This window comes from Fonsecaea monophora (genome assembly GCF_001642475.1).
Source record: "Fonsecaea monophora strain CBS 269.37 chromosome Unknown Scaff130, whole genome shotgun sequence".
Taxonomy (NCBI): domain Eukaryota; kingdom Fungi; phylum Ascomycota; class Eurotiomycetes; order Chaetothyriales; family Herpotrichiellaceae; genus Fonsecaea; species Fonsecaea monophora.
In genome coordinates, this window is record NW_019174061.1 from 63,002 (window position 1) to 81,165 (window position 18,164).

General features: G+C 53.3%; 8 protein-coding genes across 8 annotated transcripts; 7 read left to right on the forward strand and 1 right to left on the reverse strand.

Annotated features, from left to right (window-relative positions):
* Positions 1–242: 242 nt before the first annotated feature.
* On the forward strand, positions 243–2,909 carry AYO21_10758 (hypothetical protein; the record flags this gene model as incomplete). Its single annotated transcript, XM_022660667.1, has 1 exon — positions 243–2,909. One exon carries the CDS (start codon positions 243–245, stop codon positions 2,907–2,909), a length of 2,667 nt encoding a protein of 888 aa, XP_022507037.1.
* A 536-nt stretch (positions 2,910–3,445) lies between these two features.
* AYO21_10759 (hypothetical protein) lies at positions 3,446–5,119 on the forward strand (the record flags this gene model as incomplete). Its single annotated transcript, XM_022660668.1, has 2 exons — positions 3,446–3,639; positions 3,712–5,119. The coding sequence occupies 2 exons, from the start codon at positions 3,446–3,448 to the stop codon at positions 5,117–5,119; spliced, it is 1,602 nt and encodes a 533-aa protein (XP_022507038.1).
* A 452-nt stretch (positions 5,120–5,571) lies between these two features.
* AYO21_10760 (hypothetical protein) lies at positions 5,572–7,685 on the forward strand (the record flags this gene model as incomplete). Its single annotated transcript, XM_022660669.1, has 7 exons — positions 5,572–5,689; positions 5,775–5,861; positions 5,935–6,543; positions 6,628–6,779; positions 6,875–6,986; positions 7,061–7,475; positions 7,571–7,685. 7 exons carry the CDS (start codon positions 5,572–5,574, stop codon positions 7,683–7,685), a joined length of 1,608 nt encoding a protein of 535 aa, XP_022507039.1.
* Positions 7,686–8,110: 425 nt separating this feature from the next.
* On the reverse strand, positions 8,111–9,147 carry AYO21_10761 (hypothetical protein; the record flags this gene model as incomplete). Its single annotated transcript, XM_022660670.1, has 3 exons — positions 8,111–8,542; positions 8,646–8,974; positions 9,099–9,147. The coding sequence occupies 3 exons, from the start codon at positions 9,145–9,147 to the stop codon at positions 8,111–8,113; spliced, it is 810 nt and encodes a 269-aa protein (XP_022507040.1).
* A 469-nt stretch (positions 9,148–9,616) lies between these two features.
* On the forward strand, positions 9,617–10,593 carry AYO21_10762 (hypothetical protein; the record flags this gene model as incomplete). The annotated part of the gene is made up of 3 exons (XM_022660671.1): positions 9,617–9,665; positions 9,752–10,074; positions 10,168–10,593. The coding sequence occupies 3 exons, from the start codon at positions 9,617–9,619 to the stop codon at positions 10,591–10,593; spliced, it is 798 nt and encodes a 265-aa protein (XP_022507041.1).
* Positions 10,594–11,245: 652 nt separating this feature from the next.
* AYO21_10763 (hypothetical protein) lies at positions 11,246–13,535 on the forward strand (the record flags this gene model as incomplete). Its single annotated transcript, XM_022660672.1, has 5 exons — positions 11,246–11,303; positions 11,364–11,664; positions 11,720–12,357; positions 12,411–12,570; positions 12,662–13,535. The coding sequence occupies 5 exons, from the start codon at positions 11,246–11,248 to the stop codon at positions 13,533–13,535; spliced, it is 2,031 nt and encodes a 676-aa protein (XP_022507042.1).
* A 1,223-nt stretch (positions 13,536–14,758) lies between these two features.
* Positions 14,759–16,775, forward strand: AYO21_10764 (hypothetical protein; the record flags this gene model as incomplete). The annotated part of the gene is made up of 9 exons (XM_022660673.1): positions 14,759–14,858; positions 14,917–14,966; positions 15,032–15,086; positions 15,152–15,238; positions 15,300–15,362; positions 15,428–15,664; positions 15,722–15,856; positions 15,953–16,348; positions 16,411–16,775. The coding sequence occupies 9 exons, from the start codon at positions 14,759–14,761 to the stop codon at positions 16,773–16,775; spliced, it is 1,488 nt and encodes a 495-aa protein (XP_022507043.1).
* A 926-nt stretch (positions 16,776–17,701) lies between these two features.
* AYO21_10765 (hypothetical protein) lies at positions 17,702–18,151 on the forward strand (the record flags this gene model as incomplete). Its single annotated transcript, XM_022660674.1, has 2 exons — positions 17,702–17,935; positions 18,014–18,151. 2 exons carry the CDS (start codon positions 17,702–17,704, stop codon positions 18,149–18,151), a joined length of 372 nt encoding a protein of 123 aa, XP_022507044.1.
* Between the last annotated feature and the right edge of the window lie 13 nt (positions 18,152–18,164).

Here is an 18,164-nt window from a genome sequence, read left to right on the forward strand (position 1 = left end):
AAACGCAGAACCTCCGACGATCCTTCCAAACGCAATCTTCATTCTGTACCTACGTTAAGAACCACAGTGACATCCGTCCAGGCTACCAGCAACTTTCTGTGCGACCTTCGACGTTACAAGCAAGACCCCTTTCTCTGTCGTCCTCGCGGCTCGGGGCTTCAAAATATCGTTCTCTGGAGCCTTTGCCCTTCCGGAGCTCTGCAACAACAACGTCTTCCCGACCAGCGTCTCCGACCACCACCATGTGCCGCTTCATGTCTGACTCGCCTGGTGCTGCAACAACCCAAGGCCGCGTCGTGCTACCTACAAATGTCGTTCCAAAACACTATGACGTGACCCTCGAGGTCGACTTTGCCAAGTTCACCTTCGAGGGCACTGTTGTCATCGACCTCGACGTCGCAAAGGACAGCACCTCTATTTCCTTGAATACTGTGGAGCTTGAGATCCATTCCACGACCGTTCACGCAGATGGTGCCCTTGTCACATCCTCACCAAAACTATCCTACGATGCGGACACACAGACCACAACCATTGAGCTTGGTGAAGGAAAGACGCTATCCAAGGGCCAGAAAGTGCAGTTGAAACATACATACACGGGTCAATTGAATGACAAGATGGCTGGATTCTACAGGTCCAAGAGGAGGGACGGACAATATTTGGCAGTCACTCAGTTTGAGGCCACTGACGCCAGGAGGGCAGTGCCTTGCTTCGATGAGCCTGCACTGAAGGCAGAGTTTACCGTCACCCTGATTGCCGACGAGGGCATGACATGTCTATCCAATATGGATGTTGTATCGACCGAAACTGTGCACTCGGACATCATAGGTGGGAAGAGGAAGGCTGTCAAATTCAATCGATCTCCTAAAATGTCGACTTATCTGTTGGCATTCATTGTTGGAGAATTGAAATCGATCTCTACCGACAAGTTCAGATTGCCCATCAAAGTGTGGATGACCCCGGAGCAGAACGAGGAAGATGGAAGATTTGCGCTCGACGTTGCTGCCAAAACTCTAGCATTCTATGAGAAGGCTTTTCAAGCCCCCTACCCACTGCCCAAGATGGACATGGTGGCAATCCCAGACTTTGCCGCTGGTGCAATGGAGAACTGGGGTTTGGTCACTTACCGCGTGGTGGATCTCCTCTTTGACGAGAAGTCGGCGGGTGCTGCGACCAAGGAGAGAGTGGCAGAAGTTGTGCAGCATGAGCTGGCGCACCAGTGGTTCGGAAATCTGGTGACAATGGACTTCTGGGACGGTCTGTGGCTCAATGAAGGGTTTGCGACCTGGATGAGCTGGTATAGCTGTAACGAGTTCTACCCTGAATGGCGGGTGTGGGAGACCTTCGTGATCGACACCTTGCAATCAGCGTTGGGCTTGGATGGTCTCCGAAGTTCGCATCCGATCGAGGTACCTGTACATCGTGCCGAGGATATCAATCAGATCTTCGACGCTATCTCCTATTCCAAGGGGTCCGCAGTCCTAAGAATGATTTCGAAGTATCTCGGCGAAGACACCTTTATCGACGGGGTGAGGAGGTATATCAAGAAACATGCCTGGGGAAACACACAAACCAGCGATCTCTGGAACGCTTTGGGTGAGGCGAGTGGCAAGGATGTGGCCCATGTGATGGACATTTGGACGAAGAACATTGGGTATCCAGTCGTCACAGTGACGGAAAATGAGAAGGACTCGACCATCACAGTCAAACAAAACAGATTCTTGCGCACAGGTGACGTCAAACCCGAAGAGGACAAGGTTCTCTACCCGGTAATTCTCGGATTGAAGACAAAAGATGGGGTGGATGAAAGTGTAATGCTCACTGAGAGGGAACAGACGTTCCCCATCAAGGGCGGGCTGGAATTCTACAAGTTGAATGCAGACCACTCGGCCCTCTACAGGACCAGTTACACACCACAGAGACTGACAAAGCTTGGTGAAGCAGCGAAGAAGGGGCTTCTTTCGGTCGAAGATCGAGCTGGTATGATCGCTGATGCCGGTGCCCTCGCCGCGAGTGGATACGGTAAGACCTCTGGCATTCTGAGCCTGTTGCAATCGTTCAATACCGAGACCCAGTTTGTGGTTTGGAACGAGATTTTGAGTCGGATCAACGCCGTGAGGAATACGTGGATCTTTGAGGATGAGTCGATCAAGGACGCACTCAAGGCGTTCCAGCTGAACCTGACATCGGCAAAGGCCCACGAGCTGGGATGGGAGTTTGCTGAGAACGAAGACCACATCCTAAGTCAGTTCAAGAGCCTGATGTTTGGGTCCGCAGGTCTGGCAGGCGACGCGAAGATTCAGGCCGCAGCAAAGGAGATGTTTGGGAAGTTCATGCAAGGAGACTATTCTGCGATCCACCCCAACCTCCGGTCGTCGGTATTTGCAATGGCGTTGAGAGACGGTGGAGAGAAAGAATGGGATGCACTGGTGGCGAGGTACCACTCTGCGCCAACCTCGGACGAGAAGAATACTTGCTTGCGCACTCTTGGGCGTGCTAAGGACCCTCAATTGATCAAGAAAACACTTGACTTTGCGTTGAGCGGGCAAGTCAAGATGCAAGACATCTACATGCCCATTGGTGGCCTGGGAACTACTTCGGAAGGCATCGAGAGAAGGTGGGAGTGGATGTGTACTAACTGGGATGAACTCGTGGAGAAGCTACCTCCCAGCATGACCATGTTGAGCAGTGTGGTGAGCATCTGTACGGCAGGCTTCACCTCCGATGCACAGCTGAAGAAAGTCCAAGAATTCTTTGAAGGCAAAGACAAGAAGGGATTTGACCGCAGCTTGCAACAGAGCATGGACAGTATCCGGGCCAAGGCGAACTGGTTAGCTCGGGACGGGCAAGATGTGCAGGAGTGGCTGAAGAGCAATGGGTATTTGAAAGGGGTTGTTGGCGGGAAGCTGTAGGAGATTCTCTCGCAGAGGGCGGCTGTATTAGTAGTAGATGATACAAAGACGCATAGATTGCTTCACGGGCTACAAGCACTGTACTTGTATCTAGATAGCTGGACACAACAGATCTCGTGACAGTATCGATGATTTGGTACCTGGCAGCCTGGCAAGGCTGTGGATGGGGTGACAAGGCTGAGCCGTGAGGGGAGAAACAAGGTGCAGTGGTGCCACCCGCCCAAGCCGCTGCTACGAGTAAGTGGCTCGATTCGGGTTGATTGATCCAGGGTCACCAGGGTGGATGCTTCCACCAATCACGATGATCACGTACCTGGCATCATCTCCTTTGTACAAGTTCGGACCAAATTAATTTTCTGGTGGCCACTGGCTAAATACTCGGCTGCGCTGCCAACCATCCCCAACACTCTCCTACTCAAGTCACGACAATCACATTCGTTTCCTCACTCTGTCGTTCTGCCCTCCGTCTCCGACTCCCTCAACACCCTCGGTCCCCCGCCTTCAGGTCCTCACGCTCGGCGCAATTGGGAATAGCAATGGGTGTGCTTGCGACGCTGTCACAATCGGCCGAGCGCCTCCTTGGTTCCCTACCGACCTGGCAACTCGTTCTTCTCGGCTTCGTCGCTTTCCTCGTAATCTCTGTGACATGGAATATTACAAGACAACTGTTGTTCAAAGATAAAAACGCGCCGCCGGAGGTTTGGAGTTGGTTTCCTGTGCTGGGAAACACGTACGTTTGATCCAGAAAGAGAATACACCGCTGGCTGGCTGGCTGATTGACTGACTGTCGGTTGAACTTTAGGATATGGTACGGCATGGATCCCTTCGACTTTTTTTTCACATGCAAAGCGAAATACGGCGACGTCTTTACCTTCATCCTGCTTGGTCGACGAGTCACCGTCTGTTTGGGTACCAAGGGCAACGAGTTCATTTTGAATGGCAAATTGAAGGATGTGAATGCCGAGGAAATCTACACAGGACTGACCACACCGGTGTTTGGGGAAGGTGTCGTGTACGACTGCCCCAACTCCAAACTGATGGAGCAGAAGAAGTTTGTGAAATTCGGGCTCACTATGGAGGCCTTTCAGTCCTACGTGGACCTGATCTCGAGTGAAACCAAGTCCTTTGTGGAGAAAGGCAGACCCTTCCGGTCTCATTCTGGGACAATCGACATTGTCCCCGCCATGGCCGAATTGACAATCTACACGGCATCCCGATCTCTCCAGGGCCCTGAAGTGCGGGCCAAGTTCGACTCGACCTTTGCCGACTTGTATCATGATCTAGATATGGGGTTCTCGCCCATCAACTTTATGCTGTCGTGGGCTCCTCTCCCGCACAATCGCAAGCGAGATATTGCACAGAAAAAAATGACGGATACATACATGGAAATTATCAAACAACGACGTGCTGCGGGCGGCAAGCGGGAAAAAGGAGACGAAGACATGATTTGGAATCTGATGGGCTGCGTGTACAAGGACGGCACTCCAGTTCCGGATCGAGAGGTGGCACATATGATGATCGCGCTCTTGATGGCTGGCCAGCACTCTTCGTCCTCGACCTCGAGTTGGATTCTGCTGAGACTGGCGACAAGACCCGATATCCAGGAGGAATTATTGGAGGAGCAGAAGCGTGTGCTCGGAAATGACCTCCCACCCTTGACATATGAGAGTCTTCAAAAACTCAGCCTGAATGCGAAGGTGGTGAAGGAGACACTGAGATTACACGCTCCGATCCACAGCATTCTTCGCAAGGTCAAGTCACCAATGGCCATCGTGGCCAACACGCCGACCTCGACAAAAACATATCAGATACCGACCAGCCATACACTCTTATCCGCGCCAGGCGTGACCTCGCGAGAATCCGAATTCTTCCCTGACCCCATGAAATGGGAACCACATCGCTGGGATGAAGGCCATCCTCTTGCGTACACGCGGATGGGCCAAGAAAAGGAAGAATTCGAAGACTACGGCTACGGCATGATCAGCAAGGGGGCTTCTTCCCCTTATCTCCCGTTCGGCGCAGGCCGACATAGGTGCATTGGCGAGCAATTCGCCTATGTACAGCTTGGGGCGGTGCTCGCGACGATGGTGAGACATGTTAAATTCCGACAGATTGAGGGCAAGCAGTTGGTGCCAACGGATTACTCGAGTTTGTTTTCGAGGCCGATGGCGCCGGCGGTGGTCGAGTTTGAGAAGCGAGAGAAGGTGTAAGAGCTGCGCGCGATGAGCAGCAACCTTTACAGATAATGATACTATTAGAGAGAAGGAAATGTACATAGCACAACAAGACTATTAGAACGTCGTCCCGTGCACAAGATACCATGTTCTTGTTGTATTCGGCCTTTTGTGATAGTTCGGCGCTCATTGCTGGCATTGGGGCGCCGAGGCATGGATCCTGAGCCAGTCATATTGGATATTACGGAGGATGACCTCGCATCGCACGCCGAGCCACTCGGCGCTTTGCAGAGGAATGAGTGCCATAAGGCAAGGCAGATCATGGATGGCCCGAAGCCGAGCTTCATGAGAGGACCAGCTGCTCCAGTGCTGGGGTTTGCGGATGACATGGGCTGACGAGCGCGTTTCTGCTGAATATCGTCGTGGCCATTCGAAATTGCCAGACTCGTATACTTCTCTTTTCACACAAGCTGCACTGAGTGTTAAACATGATCTCAACCATCTCGCAGCAATCGCTTCTGCTCTTTTTGCCGCCGCTGGTGATCCTAGCGGCATGTCTGCTGAAACTGGCCTCGTTGACGTCTCGATGGAAGGGTGCGCCGCCTGGTAAGTGAGATGTTATCAATGGCGTGGCTCGCCTGATGCGATGGGCGATTGGGGTTTGAGAACTGCAGCTCACGATGCTCTCGAGGCCCGCCGACGAGACTGTTTATTGGAAATCTGCACCAAATACCCAAAAGAGACCTACATTTGCAGTATCAGCGATGGGGTCAAGAGTGTGAGTCGACCACAATCAGGGGCAGGAGATGGGCCTATTTCTCACTCACTTATTCTCTCTCCTGCACCAACAGACGGGCCGATTTTCTCACTCAAGCTGGGTTCTCAGAACGTTGTCGTCCTGACCAGTGGTGAACTCATCAAGAGGGTCGTCGACAAACGGAGTGGCAACTACTCGGATCGGCCCAAGCTCTACATGCAAGATATCTGGGAAGGCTCCAGGATCATCATGCGAGGCTACGACTCCTTGTGGAAAGTCGAGCGTAAGCTCTACCATCAATTCCTGAACATCAATAAGGCGGCGCGCTATGTGCCGTACCAGGACCTGGAGACCAAACAGATGCTGGTAGACCTCTTGTCAGACCCTGATGACTTTGAGAATCTCATCACGCGGACAACGTTGAGCATGGCGACGAGCATGGCATACGGGTTCCGCGTCCTCGATCCCAAGAGCGAGGTCATGCAGGAGCTGTTCACCAACACCCACGGCTTCTTCGTCATGGTGAACCAAAGTAAGCTCTTGGACTGGTATCCGCAGCTGAGGCCCTTGGTCAGCGCCATGCCGTCGTGGTTGTACCCGATGGCGAGAAAGGCCAAGCACGTCTTTTATCGAGAAAGGGCACAATTCCGCCAGTTGTATGAGGCGGCAAAGCGCGCTGCCGAGGGCGACAACTCCCTTCCCAGTGAGTGCTGGAATCATACGCAGGATTCAGTCACGTCGTCAAATACGTTTACTGACTGAAGCGGCCCTCTGGTTGGTTTTGCAGGCTTTTCGACCGACATCAGCAAGGCGAAAGAGTCCTGGAAAGGCACCGAGAACGGAGCTCTTCTCACGGACCATGCGGCCTCTTACATTGCAGGGATCGCAATGGAAGGAGCAGCAGACACGACAAGTAACACTTTCGCCGGCATGATCAAGGTAAAAAGAACGATGTTTCATCCCTGCGGAGTTGTGTTTGCGAGTACCAGCTGACAAGAACGTCCAAGGCCATGATGCTATTTCCCTCTGTCCAGGAAACTGCTCAGAAGGAGTTGGATACCGTCGTTGGCCCAGACCGGCTGCCAACCATGGACGATTTCGAATCGCTTCCTTATATTCGCCAGGTCACCAAAGAAGCATTGAGATGTATGGCTGAGTTGTCTCCTGGCTTTATTGAGTCAAATTTCTGTGTATGGCTCACTCTGGATCACTCTATCTAGGGCTTCCTACCGCCATCAGTGGCGCCATTCCGCACGCCGCCCTCACAGACGATGAAGTCGATGGATATAAAATTCCAGCCGGCTGCACCATTGTGCTGGCAGTGTGGTCTGCCAACAACGACCCTGACCTTTTCCCAAATCCTCGAGAGTTTGACCCCACCAGACACAACGCCGACCTCACTTTCCACGAGGCCTCGTCCGCATCCGACTATAGAGACCGGGACAACTGGACCTTTGGCGCCGGGAGACGAATCTGTCCCGGTATTCATGTTGCGGAGAAGACGCTGTTCCTGGCCACCGCTCGCTTATTGTGGACATTCAACATCTGCAAGGCCAGGGATGATCAGGGCCGAGAGATCCAAGTCGACCGAGATGAGGTGACCCAGTCCATCGCCGCTCGTCCATTGCCGTTCCCGTGAGTGAAGCCCTGTTTTTTTCCTTTTTGACTTTGACGTTTGTTTTGCCACTCAATCGACCGACCGAGGTTTCTAATGTGCTTGTCTTTCTTAGGTGTCAATTGACCCCTCGCAGCGACAAATGTGTAAGGATTGCTCGGGCGGAATGGAAAGAGTCCCAAAAATTGTTGGACGGCGAGGGCAATTACAAGCACAGCGTCCTGGACTGAGAGACAAGAAAAAAGATCCCCAAGGGGGACAGGTTCCTGGTGCTTTTACAGAGAGGGCCACGTGGAGTATAACCATCCACATACATGAATGGATCAAGGTAGAAACGCCAACCGTGCCAACCGCATGTCATTTTCCGTGGAAAGCTCGAAGCAGGACCTGAGGCGAACAAATGTAAAAGGCGTTAGGAATGTGAATAGTGTGACACTCGGTTACACGAATAGTTTGTTTTGTCTGACGGTTGTTTGACCCTGTTCCAGCACTGTCAGGATCTTGACCTGCATACATGTGTACCGAATATCTGGAGGCGATGCTATGAACAACGACGCTCCCAGCACTCCCCCTCGCAGAGTAGCGTAGAGTCACGTAGTATGAATCCTACAGCATGTCCTCCTGACCTCGATTCATGGACCGGACCGTCGATCACCTAGATGACTCCCCTCTGCAGCACCAACCCGCCGTCACAGGGGATGACGGCGCCGTGCACGAACCCGGCCATCTCGCTGCACAGGAACATGAGCAGCCACGCGACGTCCTCGGGCGTCCCCAGCCGGCGCACGGGCGTGATGGCGGCCAACTGCGCCGGCGCGTCGGCCGGGCTCGTCTGCCGAAACAGCTCTGTGTCGATCATGCCGGGGCACACGACGTTGATGCGCACCCCGCGGGGGCCGTAGTCCTGCGCGTCCGCCTTGGCGAAGCCGACGATGCTGTGTTTCGATGCGCAGTACGCCGACATGCCGCTCGAGGCGTTGAGTCCGGCCAGCGACGACACGGACACGATGCTGCCCCTGCCCGTGTGGCCCGGTCGTGGGTCTTGTTGGATCATTTGCCGGATCTCGGCTTGGTGGCATAGCCAGGTCTTTTTTTTAGCGGCGAGGAAGAGTTAGATCTATGTAGATGTGGCTTGGGAGGGGAGAGAGAGAGAGAGAGAGAAGAACTTTCCGTCTTGAGGAGAAACTCACCCCGTATTCATTGACCCGGATCGTCCGGTCGTACGTCTCGACGTCGAGATCCACGATTTTCTTCCTCTGCGGCACCACACCGGCAATGTTCAGCGCGTAGTCGACCCGTCCGAACACCGCCACGCACGACGCGACCATGTCCCTCACCGAGGTCTCGTCAGCGATGTCGGTGCGCTGGATCTCCACCCTCACCCTGGCGGCGGTGTTGCCCTGCCGCTCCTCCTGGATTTGCCTCCTCGTCTCCTCGAGCCCGGCCAGGTCAATGTCCGCGAGAAACAGGGACGGGCATCCCGCGCGGGCGATCGTCACGGCTGTTCCTCTGCCTATGCCTGGAGGATATCAGGCGTATCAGGCGCGGTTCTCTTGGGTGGTTTCTCGTGCGAGGACGGGGAGAGGGGGCGGTATCGCTCTGAAAAAGAAACGGGAGGGAAGCGAAGGGAAGATGTATGGTACCTGAGGATGCTCCAGTGATCAGGCAGACTCCTGGTAGGGCGAGGGACATGTTTCTGTTCCTCCTTTCCGCTTTGTTTCTCGTCTGGGGTGGATACGTGAATACCGTGGATGCCTGAAACCCTGTATTCTTCAATACCCGCGGTACCTCGACGCGTTTTCGAAATATTGATATGGGCAAATTTCTCTTGTTATCACTAACCCCTACAACAGCGGCTTCGTCAATATCCAGACAGCACAAGATATGTAAGGTATCAGGCCTGCCACCAATGGGCATTATACCATGGTAGCGGCACCGAGGCCGCAGATCCACCGACTTGACTCGACTCCGCACGCCAGCCGAGAACAGTGGGACAACACCGAGAGTTCATGATCTTATAGACGCAGCCAGATGCATGGGTTGCCGAGTGGGAATGAACAATAATTAACCCGACAAAAAAAGGTCAGAATGAGACACCGCCATCGTTGGGTTGGCATTTGAACGAGACCGCCTTGTCCATCCTCGTTGTCTTTCCTCCAGCATGTCGTCTTCGTTTCCGGGTGTTGCAGTCGTTATTGGGGCTGAGTCAGGTAAGGCTCTGTCTATCTAACAAACCCTTCTCTGCTATGTACAAAGCTCAGCAATACACTGGCTCGTCGTGGTTGACCGGTGGCAGGAGATGGGAGGGCCGTGGCTCACTTGCTCATCCAAAACGGCTGCACGAAGCTCGTTGTCGGTGGTTCAGACGAGGGTCGTCTCGCAGAGGTGGTCAAGGAGTGCCACACCCTGACCCAGGGGCACGCGGAACTTCAGATCCTCGGCAGAAAGTGCAACTCGAGAGAACCCCGCGACGTGGACGAGTTGATCGCCGCAGCGGTCGCCAGGTTCGGCCAGATCGATTACTGTGCCAATTGCGAAAGGCCGGATGGATTCTACGGCGAGACGACCGAGACTCCCTGGGCGACTTTCACCACGGCCGGGGAGCGCTGGCAACGAGCTGTACGTGCGGGCATCTCTTCTAACTCTCATATCTTTCATCAGCTAGACAGAGATGATCTAACTTTTTACACCAATGTGTTTTGGTCATGACAGGTCTGGCTGGCCATGCGATCAGAGGTGCGTCAATTCCTGGCTCAAAAGGCCAACCGACAACCCAGCGCGGCCAGCATCGTCAACGTCTCGGCTGCCCACGGCCTGGCCAGCGACCCAGGCTTTCCCGGTTACAGTGCCGCCGCCCACGGCATCGTCGGGATGAGCAGGGCCACTGCGCTGGACCATCTCTCCGACGGCATCCGCATTAATTGCGTCTGTCCCGGCCCTTCGTCTCCTCAGACACTATCTGAGCAGACGCAGGATGGTAGCGTCCCACGACGCTCTCTGCCACTCGCTCCTCTGGGCCGGGAGATTACGCCAGACCAGGTCGCGCGAGCGGTGGTGTTTTTGCTGGGCGAGGCGTCCAGTGCAATCACGGGGATAGAGTTGCCAGTCGATGGTGGGTGGAGTCTTCGACATCATTAGAAGTTCGGTGTGTCACAGTGAAAAGGTTGATCGATTGATCTCAGTGCTTTGAGGGCATGAGACGAGTCTATATAATGGCCATAACAAAAGGCTAGCAACGGGCAAGCGTAGGAATTCCCATACTGGTGGTCACGTGTTGGCATGGTATTGACTGGGGAATACTCGGTACTGATATACAGACTGGCCGAGTACTCGGTTTATACATATTACATAAGCCCCCGCACTGTTGTCCATCGTTGACTCGACTAGTCTCCCGCCGCTCTACTCTCGTGCTAACGACTATTCAGTCGAAACGCTCCACCGTCCGGGCGCTTCAACTCCCTCCGTCTCTTTCGCCCTACCCCTCAACTCTCTTCCGATCCCTTACGGCTGGAGCCCGAATGAGAACTCGATGTGCAAAAATGTGAAGTCGGAAGAAGCCCTCCGCGCCGACGAGGGTTGTCCGGCCAAAGCTTCTGAGCCGGATAGTGCCTCCGCGATCCGGAAGACCCCCTGCAGAACGCCAGTAACTAAACCTCAGCATGAATAGTTTGCCCAAAATCTTGTGATAATTGAGCTGTAGAGGAAAACAATAAAATCAACATCCGTCTTTCGACCTCTATTACCTGTTAGACTATCATACCTTGAATAACCACTAGAGAAGAGTGACAACATGGCTCCAGACAGCCAGGAACCAATAGATGTACCTGTGGTCATCATCGGCGGTGGCGGTGAGTTGTTTTGGCTTGATGCTTCCAAAGCGAGATACTCATTTCTAAACACATACGTAGGATGTGGTTTGAACCTTTCCATCTTCCTTTCCGCAAGGGAGATACCGCACATCTTGTTCGAAAAGCACAGCGGCACCTCGATTCTGCCCAAGGCACACTACCTCAACCAGAGGAGCCTGGAAATATTTCGCGTTCACGACTATGCACACCGGATTAGAGACAAGAGCGCCCCCAGCCGATGCATCAGCCAGGTGACCTTTTCGACTTCCCTTGGAGGAACTGGCCCCTATGATCGGAAGCTCTTGTATGCCAGTCCGTCGTTTGGGGGCGACGAGGGCTCTCCTTTACTCCACAAGTACATGTGCGATACACGGACGCGTCTCACGTTGCCGTACAATCCTGCTAACTTTGGATAGGCGGGTTGCTCCTGAAAGACCTGCGAACTTGCCGCTGGTGCATTCGGAACCTATATGGAGAGAAATCGCGGAGGAGAGGAATCCTGGCAACATCAGGTTCTCCCACAGGGTCGTCGATGTTATCCCGCACGATGACCACGTGTTGGTGATTGTTCAACCTCCTGAGGGCCCACAGATCACGTATCGCGCGCAATATGTGGCCGCTGCAGAAGGCGGCAGGGGCATTATTGCCCCCAAGATTGGCGCTGTTCTTGAAGGGCCGACGGATATTGCCGATGTCGTTTCAGTCCATTTCGAGGCGGACCTGTCTCAGTATTGGGACGAGCGAACCTTGATTGCAAACTTCATCAACCCCGAAGGCGAGACGATTCTCGGGAGTGGAACGGTCGTGTGCATGGGGCCCACGTTCGGCCGCTACTCTGAAAACTGGACAGTTCATTTCGGCTTCAGGGTTGATGACCCAGCGAGATTTTCAGAGGCACAGGAACACCTGCTCGTACCGAGAATCCGAGAGCTGCTCAAGATACCCGACCTAGAAATCAAGATATGCGCTGTTAGCCACTGGGTGCTGGAGCGTGTTTTGGCCAACAAATACAGAGAAGGGAGGATATTTATCGCTGGCGACGCAGCACATCGACGTGAGTCTGGTCATTGTTTTCTCTCTCGAACCATTTAGATGACACTGGCTTAGGACCGCCGACTACCGGGCTGGGCCTCAACACGTCTATTGAAGATGCATTCAACCTCTCCTGGAAGCTTGCCCAAGTCATCAAAGGAACAGCATCACCTAAGCTTCTGGACACTTATGAGCAAGAAAGACGTCTCGTTGGCAAGCGTAATTGCGATTGGGGGTAAGTTTTTTCCTTGCACTATCCTTATCTTGTGTGCTTTATTGAGATGGCTGGCAAACGAACAGAAGCTAATTCTTGTTGTGGAAATCAGGTTAATGACATTTTCAAACCAAGCGATGGTCGCCGCAGCCGTTGGATTCATTCCTGGACAGACAGAAATCAATCGCGCGCGCATGGAAGCCTTGCTCGAGGAGTCTGATATTGGCGAGACGTTTCGCGCCCAGCTCAGATATCTAATCAAGAGTCAAATGGTGGAATACTCTGCGCTGGACCTCGAACTGGGATTCAGCTATTGGCGAGGTGGCGCATCGGTCTCGGACAATACCGAGAGACCTCCAGTTGACCCTCTCGGCCAAACGTATGTCCAGACAAGCAGGCCTGGCCATCGACTCCCTCACGTCTGGCTCGAGGAGCGGGATGACCGTGCCCAGCGCGTTCTGTCAACGCATGACTTGATAAAGAGAACTGACGACTACCTGCTCATAACTGACCAATATGGGTCTGCCTGGATCGAGGCCGTTCAGGGAGTCGTCGGGGAGTTGAAGGTCAAGGTCGGTATTGCTCAGATTGGTCCACTGGCTTCGGGACTCAGACCATGCCCATATGTCGACCGAGACGACCGTTGGCCGACCGAGTCTCAACTCCGCAGGGGAGGGGCGCTTCTGGTGCGTCCGGACAACTTTGTAGCCTGGCGGCAACTGGACGGTAGCGTGCGCAATGGCGTCGAGGTGGTTGAGGCACTCAAGATCTTGCTCGGCGACACCGTGGGACAGGACATTCCGATCGACCCTTACGATCCCAATGGTTTCATGTCGCAACGAGCAAAGGCCGGGTTGAGCAACGGCGTGAAGAATGCGGAGGATGCCATCACGGCCAGCGCGACAAATCGAGTCAAGATCAACCGAGCTGCCGTCGCTGGATCTCGAGCAGGACAATTTACGCGAAGCGAAAGCACCGATGATTAGCATCGAAGTAGTCTGTGGATTCGAGTGTAGATACATAAAATGGGGCGCGAAGGACGCATATCTCATGGCTAGATAGCATTATCTGCATTCATTACCTTCGAGCATCGAGTCTACCGATTGAACGATACCATCGTCGTTGACGGCACTCAATCCTCCTCCGCTTGTTCAACGACATCTATCTCTACCATGACCACCTTGACTTAGCTTGACCATCGAGCCACTCTCGAAGTGTCCATTTAGGCATTTATCGCACGGGGCCCCGGAAATGATCCCCCACCCACCCCAGAGACCCAGAGCCAGTCAAGCTGTCGTGAATTACTGTCCAGGCGCTAGTAATGGGTGACTTCAATACTAGACCCTGAGAGACGAGAGATCTAGGCTAGTTCTCTAATACACTTTTACACTTTTCTTTTCATACTACGTACTGTACTGTCTGTTCCGGAAGTTTCGAGTCCTCCGGGTGGGAAAATACAGACACAAACGTCGCTATGAGAATCTTCTTTGGGTCGAGGCCCCGGAGGGGGGCGGTTAGAGAGGTCTCGAACAGAACGCCTCTCCGGAGCGGTACTATATGAAATAGACAGCTCGAGTCCCTTCGTCTGGGGGACCTTCTCTCACTCGTTACAACGTTTGCCCCCTGAACAACAATATTACAGACACTAGGTAGAAACACTTCGCAGCCAGCCATGGATCGAGAAGACAAGGCAGGTTTGATCCATTTTATATTATCTTGATGCACGGCATACTGATCATTACCCGTGGCTTTCTAGACTGGAGACGATGTAATCAGAATCGAGACTGCGGACTCTGCCACTGCCGAGCAGATCATCGTCGAGAAGATTGCGGCAGAGGCAACCTACCATGTTGCACAAGTAGGCTGGAAGCATCTGTTGGAGCCTTACACGGTACGACACCCTCTGTCGTCTTGCCCCATGAGATATTGGATTACCTCGACTCCTTACACGCAATTTCACCGCTACACTTAACTTTTACCATGCTAACAAAGGGCTGGACTGCAGCTTGGATCACTCTGTGCCATTTCTCTGGCACTTTTCTCCTGTGCATGGGGCTTTGTTGCTCCTGCCGCAGTATTGACTGCCATCGGCCAAGCGACGAGTGTGTTGTCCTGAACGAGATCAGTCGTTTATGTAAAACACTTGACGCTGACGAGGGAAACAGATGCCTCAAAGTCGTCCGCGAGTCACTTCTCTATTGTCTGGACCATGGGCACTGCCGTTGGCTACATCCTCGTGGGATATCTATCAGATATCCTGGGCCGACGCTGGACCATGATCGTTTTCAATACATTCGGTTTGATCGGAGGTGATTGCTCGCCGAGTTTCGCAAATTCATCCTCATTGTGGCTCACTGTTGTACGCAGGAATCGTTGCGTGCACCGCAAATACCCTTGATACTCTGGCTGGAGCCAATGTAAGCAAGACTTGAGCACCTAACTTCACTTCTCGGTGGACCACTAACCACTATGTTTCAACAAGGCTCTTATCGGGACAGCTGCTGGCGCCCAATTCACTTTCATGGTAGTGGCGACAGGTATAGAAGATCCCTGCCAGCTCCCCTCGCGAGCTATGAAGAGAAAACTGACTTTGAGTCCACAGAATTGCTACCTAACCGACACAAAATTGTCGGCATGGGCCTTGTCACTGTGATTGCACTCCCTGCCCAAGGTCTCGGCGCGTATTTCGGTAAGTTCAAAAAAAAAGCTGCTCGTGCCTTTCTACAAGCATGCCAACACGCAGACCATAGGTAATTCGATCGTCGTACATCTTAACTGGCGGTGGATTTATTACGTGTATATCATTGTCCTCGGTGAGTCTCATCACCTACGGAGACGCCTCAGGAAACGTCTGGTGTTGACGATCTGTCGCCTACAGGTGTCGCTATCATCCTCTACCTCGTGTTTTATTTCCCCAAAGAATTGGCAGTCGAACTTTCGCTCAGGCAGAAACTGAGAAAGATTGACTACGGTGGTGCTTTCCTGGTGACGGCCGGCTTGGTCCTTTTCATTCTTGGTATCCAGATGGGCGGCAACACGTATCCATGGAAGTCCGGAACGGTTCTCGGGTTGCTCATTTCTGGTGGGCTGGTTTTGATCGCGTTTGTCGTCTATGGTAAGTAACGGGGTCGTGTTTTGGTTTATGGTCACAATATGGGCTGACTGGTTGGAGAAATTTATGTGGCCCAGGCGAAGCCCCTTCTGCCCAAGAGCTCCTTCAAAGACATACGAGGATACAGCATGGTAATCATCTGCTCAAGCGTCGGTGGCATTGCTTACATCGGTCTATCCATCATCTGGCCCACACGTAAGTCTGTCAATTCTGACGCATCGCGTCCTCCGGATGGAGCTATTTGCTCATTCTGTGGGAAATGACATGCTAACACTGCGATGCCAACCGCAGAGGCTGCTACGATATACAGAACACCGACAACGTCATGGCAAGAGACAGCGTGGCTATCGACCACCCTCGGAATTTCGGTCTGGGGTGGAATGGTCTTCTTGGGGCCGTTATGGGGGGTCATCAAACACGTCAAGTGGCAGCTTGTCTTGCTATCCGCGTGGATGACCGCATTTACTGGTGCTCTGGCGAACTGCAATAGGCACAATCGAGGGTTCGGTATTGCCTGCTCTTTCCTCGCAGGTCTTCCGATTGGAGTGATCGAACAACAAACTGCCGCGCTGGTGCAACTGCTCGCCCCAAATGACGGAGAGCTGGGATCGGCCTTCTCGTTCCTGGCTGGTACTCGCACAGCAGTTGGCGCCATCGGAACAGCGATTCTGTTGGCGATCCTGAATAGTAAGACTATCTATGTACCGTTTGTTCACCTTTTCTGCCACAACTGACTTTGTGCCCATCAGATAAGCTCCCTGGGGAGCTGGAGAGCCATGTCGTTCCCGCCGCACTCCAAGCTGGTCTCCCTCAGAGCTCTCTTCCTGACCTCTTCGCCGCCATCGCCACTGGCTCCTCAAGTGCCCTGGAGCAGGTTCCGGGAATCAGCCCCGCCATCTTGACCACGGTGATGAATGCCGTCCTTGATGGAGAGTCAGCAGCTTATGCCTATGTGTATTATGCTGCGCTCGCATTTGGTCTGGTTTCGACGATTGCTGCCCTCGTCATGCGTGATATGGACACCCTCCTCACCTCCCACGTTCCCAAGAGAATTATGGGCAGGAACGAATTGAAAGCGGGAAGAGAAGATCGAGTGGTGAATGCCGGGGCATGAGCAGGAGATATCTGAAGCCAGACACCACCAAAGAGCTCCGTCACTGAAGCTGTCTGTCGGGGTCACCCTATGTTGCGCACTGCGTGATAGGTGTCCAAACCCAGAGAGTGATGACTTAGAATCGTTAGTCTACTGCATAAGAAATGGCTTACCCCGTGAGGAATTGTGTCTGCTATTCAATATCACTGTGCTGCTCATACTCGTGTATTCTCTTCTGCTCGAGCAACTACTGGTCAGCTTGTGCAGTAGCGTGGTGATGGTCTCGTCTCCCACAGCACGAGTCCAAGAGTGGGCTGAAGAGTCCGGGGCCCCGAAAAGAGCTTCGCCGGGTACTTGACTCCAGACACAAAGGTTCTATACCTATCTGCTCCTGGTGGCCCAGGTACCCCACCCTACATATGCGTCCATGTGTGAAATACAGCCAACCAAGACGCTAGTAATGGTGGGCTCCTCGTCTACGCACAAAAGCAGCCCTGAGGCTCGATCGATCTGGCTAGTTCCAATGCACTTTAACCCGGGATACCGGACACCGGAGAATACACCTCCGGTACATTTGAGACGAGGCCCCAATGCTAGATAGCCCGTTAATTACGGTCCCATGCTGTTTCCGGGACGTCCACCCCTTCCGGATCATTTGTGCAAAGTCCATTCACAAGGCTTGAAACTACCGTATGGTACCGAGTAAAGGTCTTGTGTTGGCTACGTTGGTAACCTCGGCTTCGATGGCCATCCGACTCAGGGATGCCAGCCACATCACGTACCGAGTATAGCTAGCTTTACCTGGTTGGCGCTTTCTGCCATGCTCTCGTACAGTCGTAAGCCCTGACGGACTGCATCGCTCGATTGTAATTCAGGCGGAGACTCCGTTGTCCAGCATTCCTCGTCTATATCGCACACGTACAATTGTCAAGAACCACACGGTCAACATGTCGAAAGCCCTTGCGCCGCGCAAGCTTTGGCAACATGCCGACCCATCGCAGACAAACATGGACAAATTCCGCCGGCGCGTGAATGCGACGAGAGGGCTGAATCTGCGAAACTTTGCAGACCTACACGCATGGTCGACAAATCCTCAGACCGCGCCTGACTTCTGGGTCGAGCTGTTCCAGTATGAACAGATAAAGCCCGGCGTTGTGCCTACGAAGGCGATGGAACGGATTGTTCGTAACCAAAAAAATCCTCCCTGAAAAATTCTTTTTGTCCGTCTGTGGAGGGGGGGATTCTCTAACGAGGGTTAGAATCTTGCCATGTACCCCCCGCCCGAGTTCTTTCCCCACGTCCGCATGAACTTTGCAGAGCATTTGTTGGACATCGAGACGCTGAACAAGGTCGCACTGTACGCGGTTTCGGAGGGATGCGAGGTCATCAGCCGGTGACCAAAGCCGAACT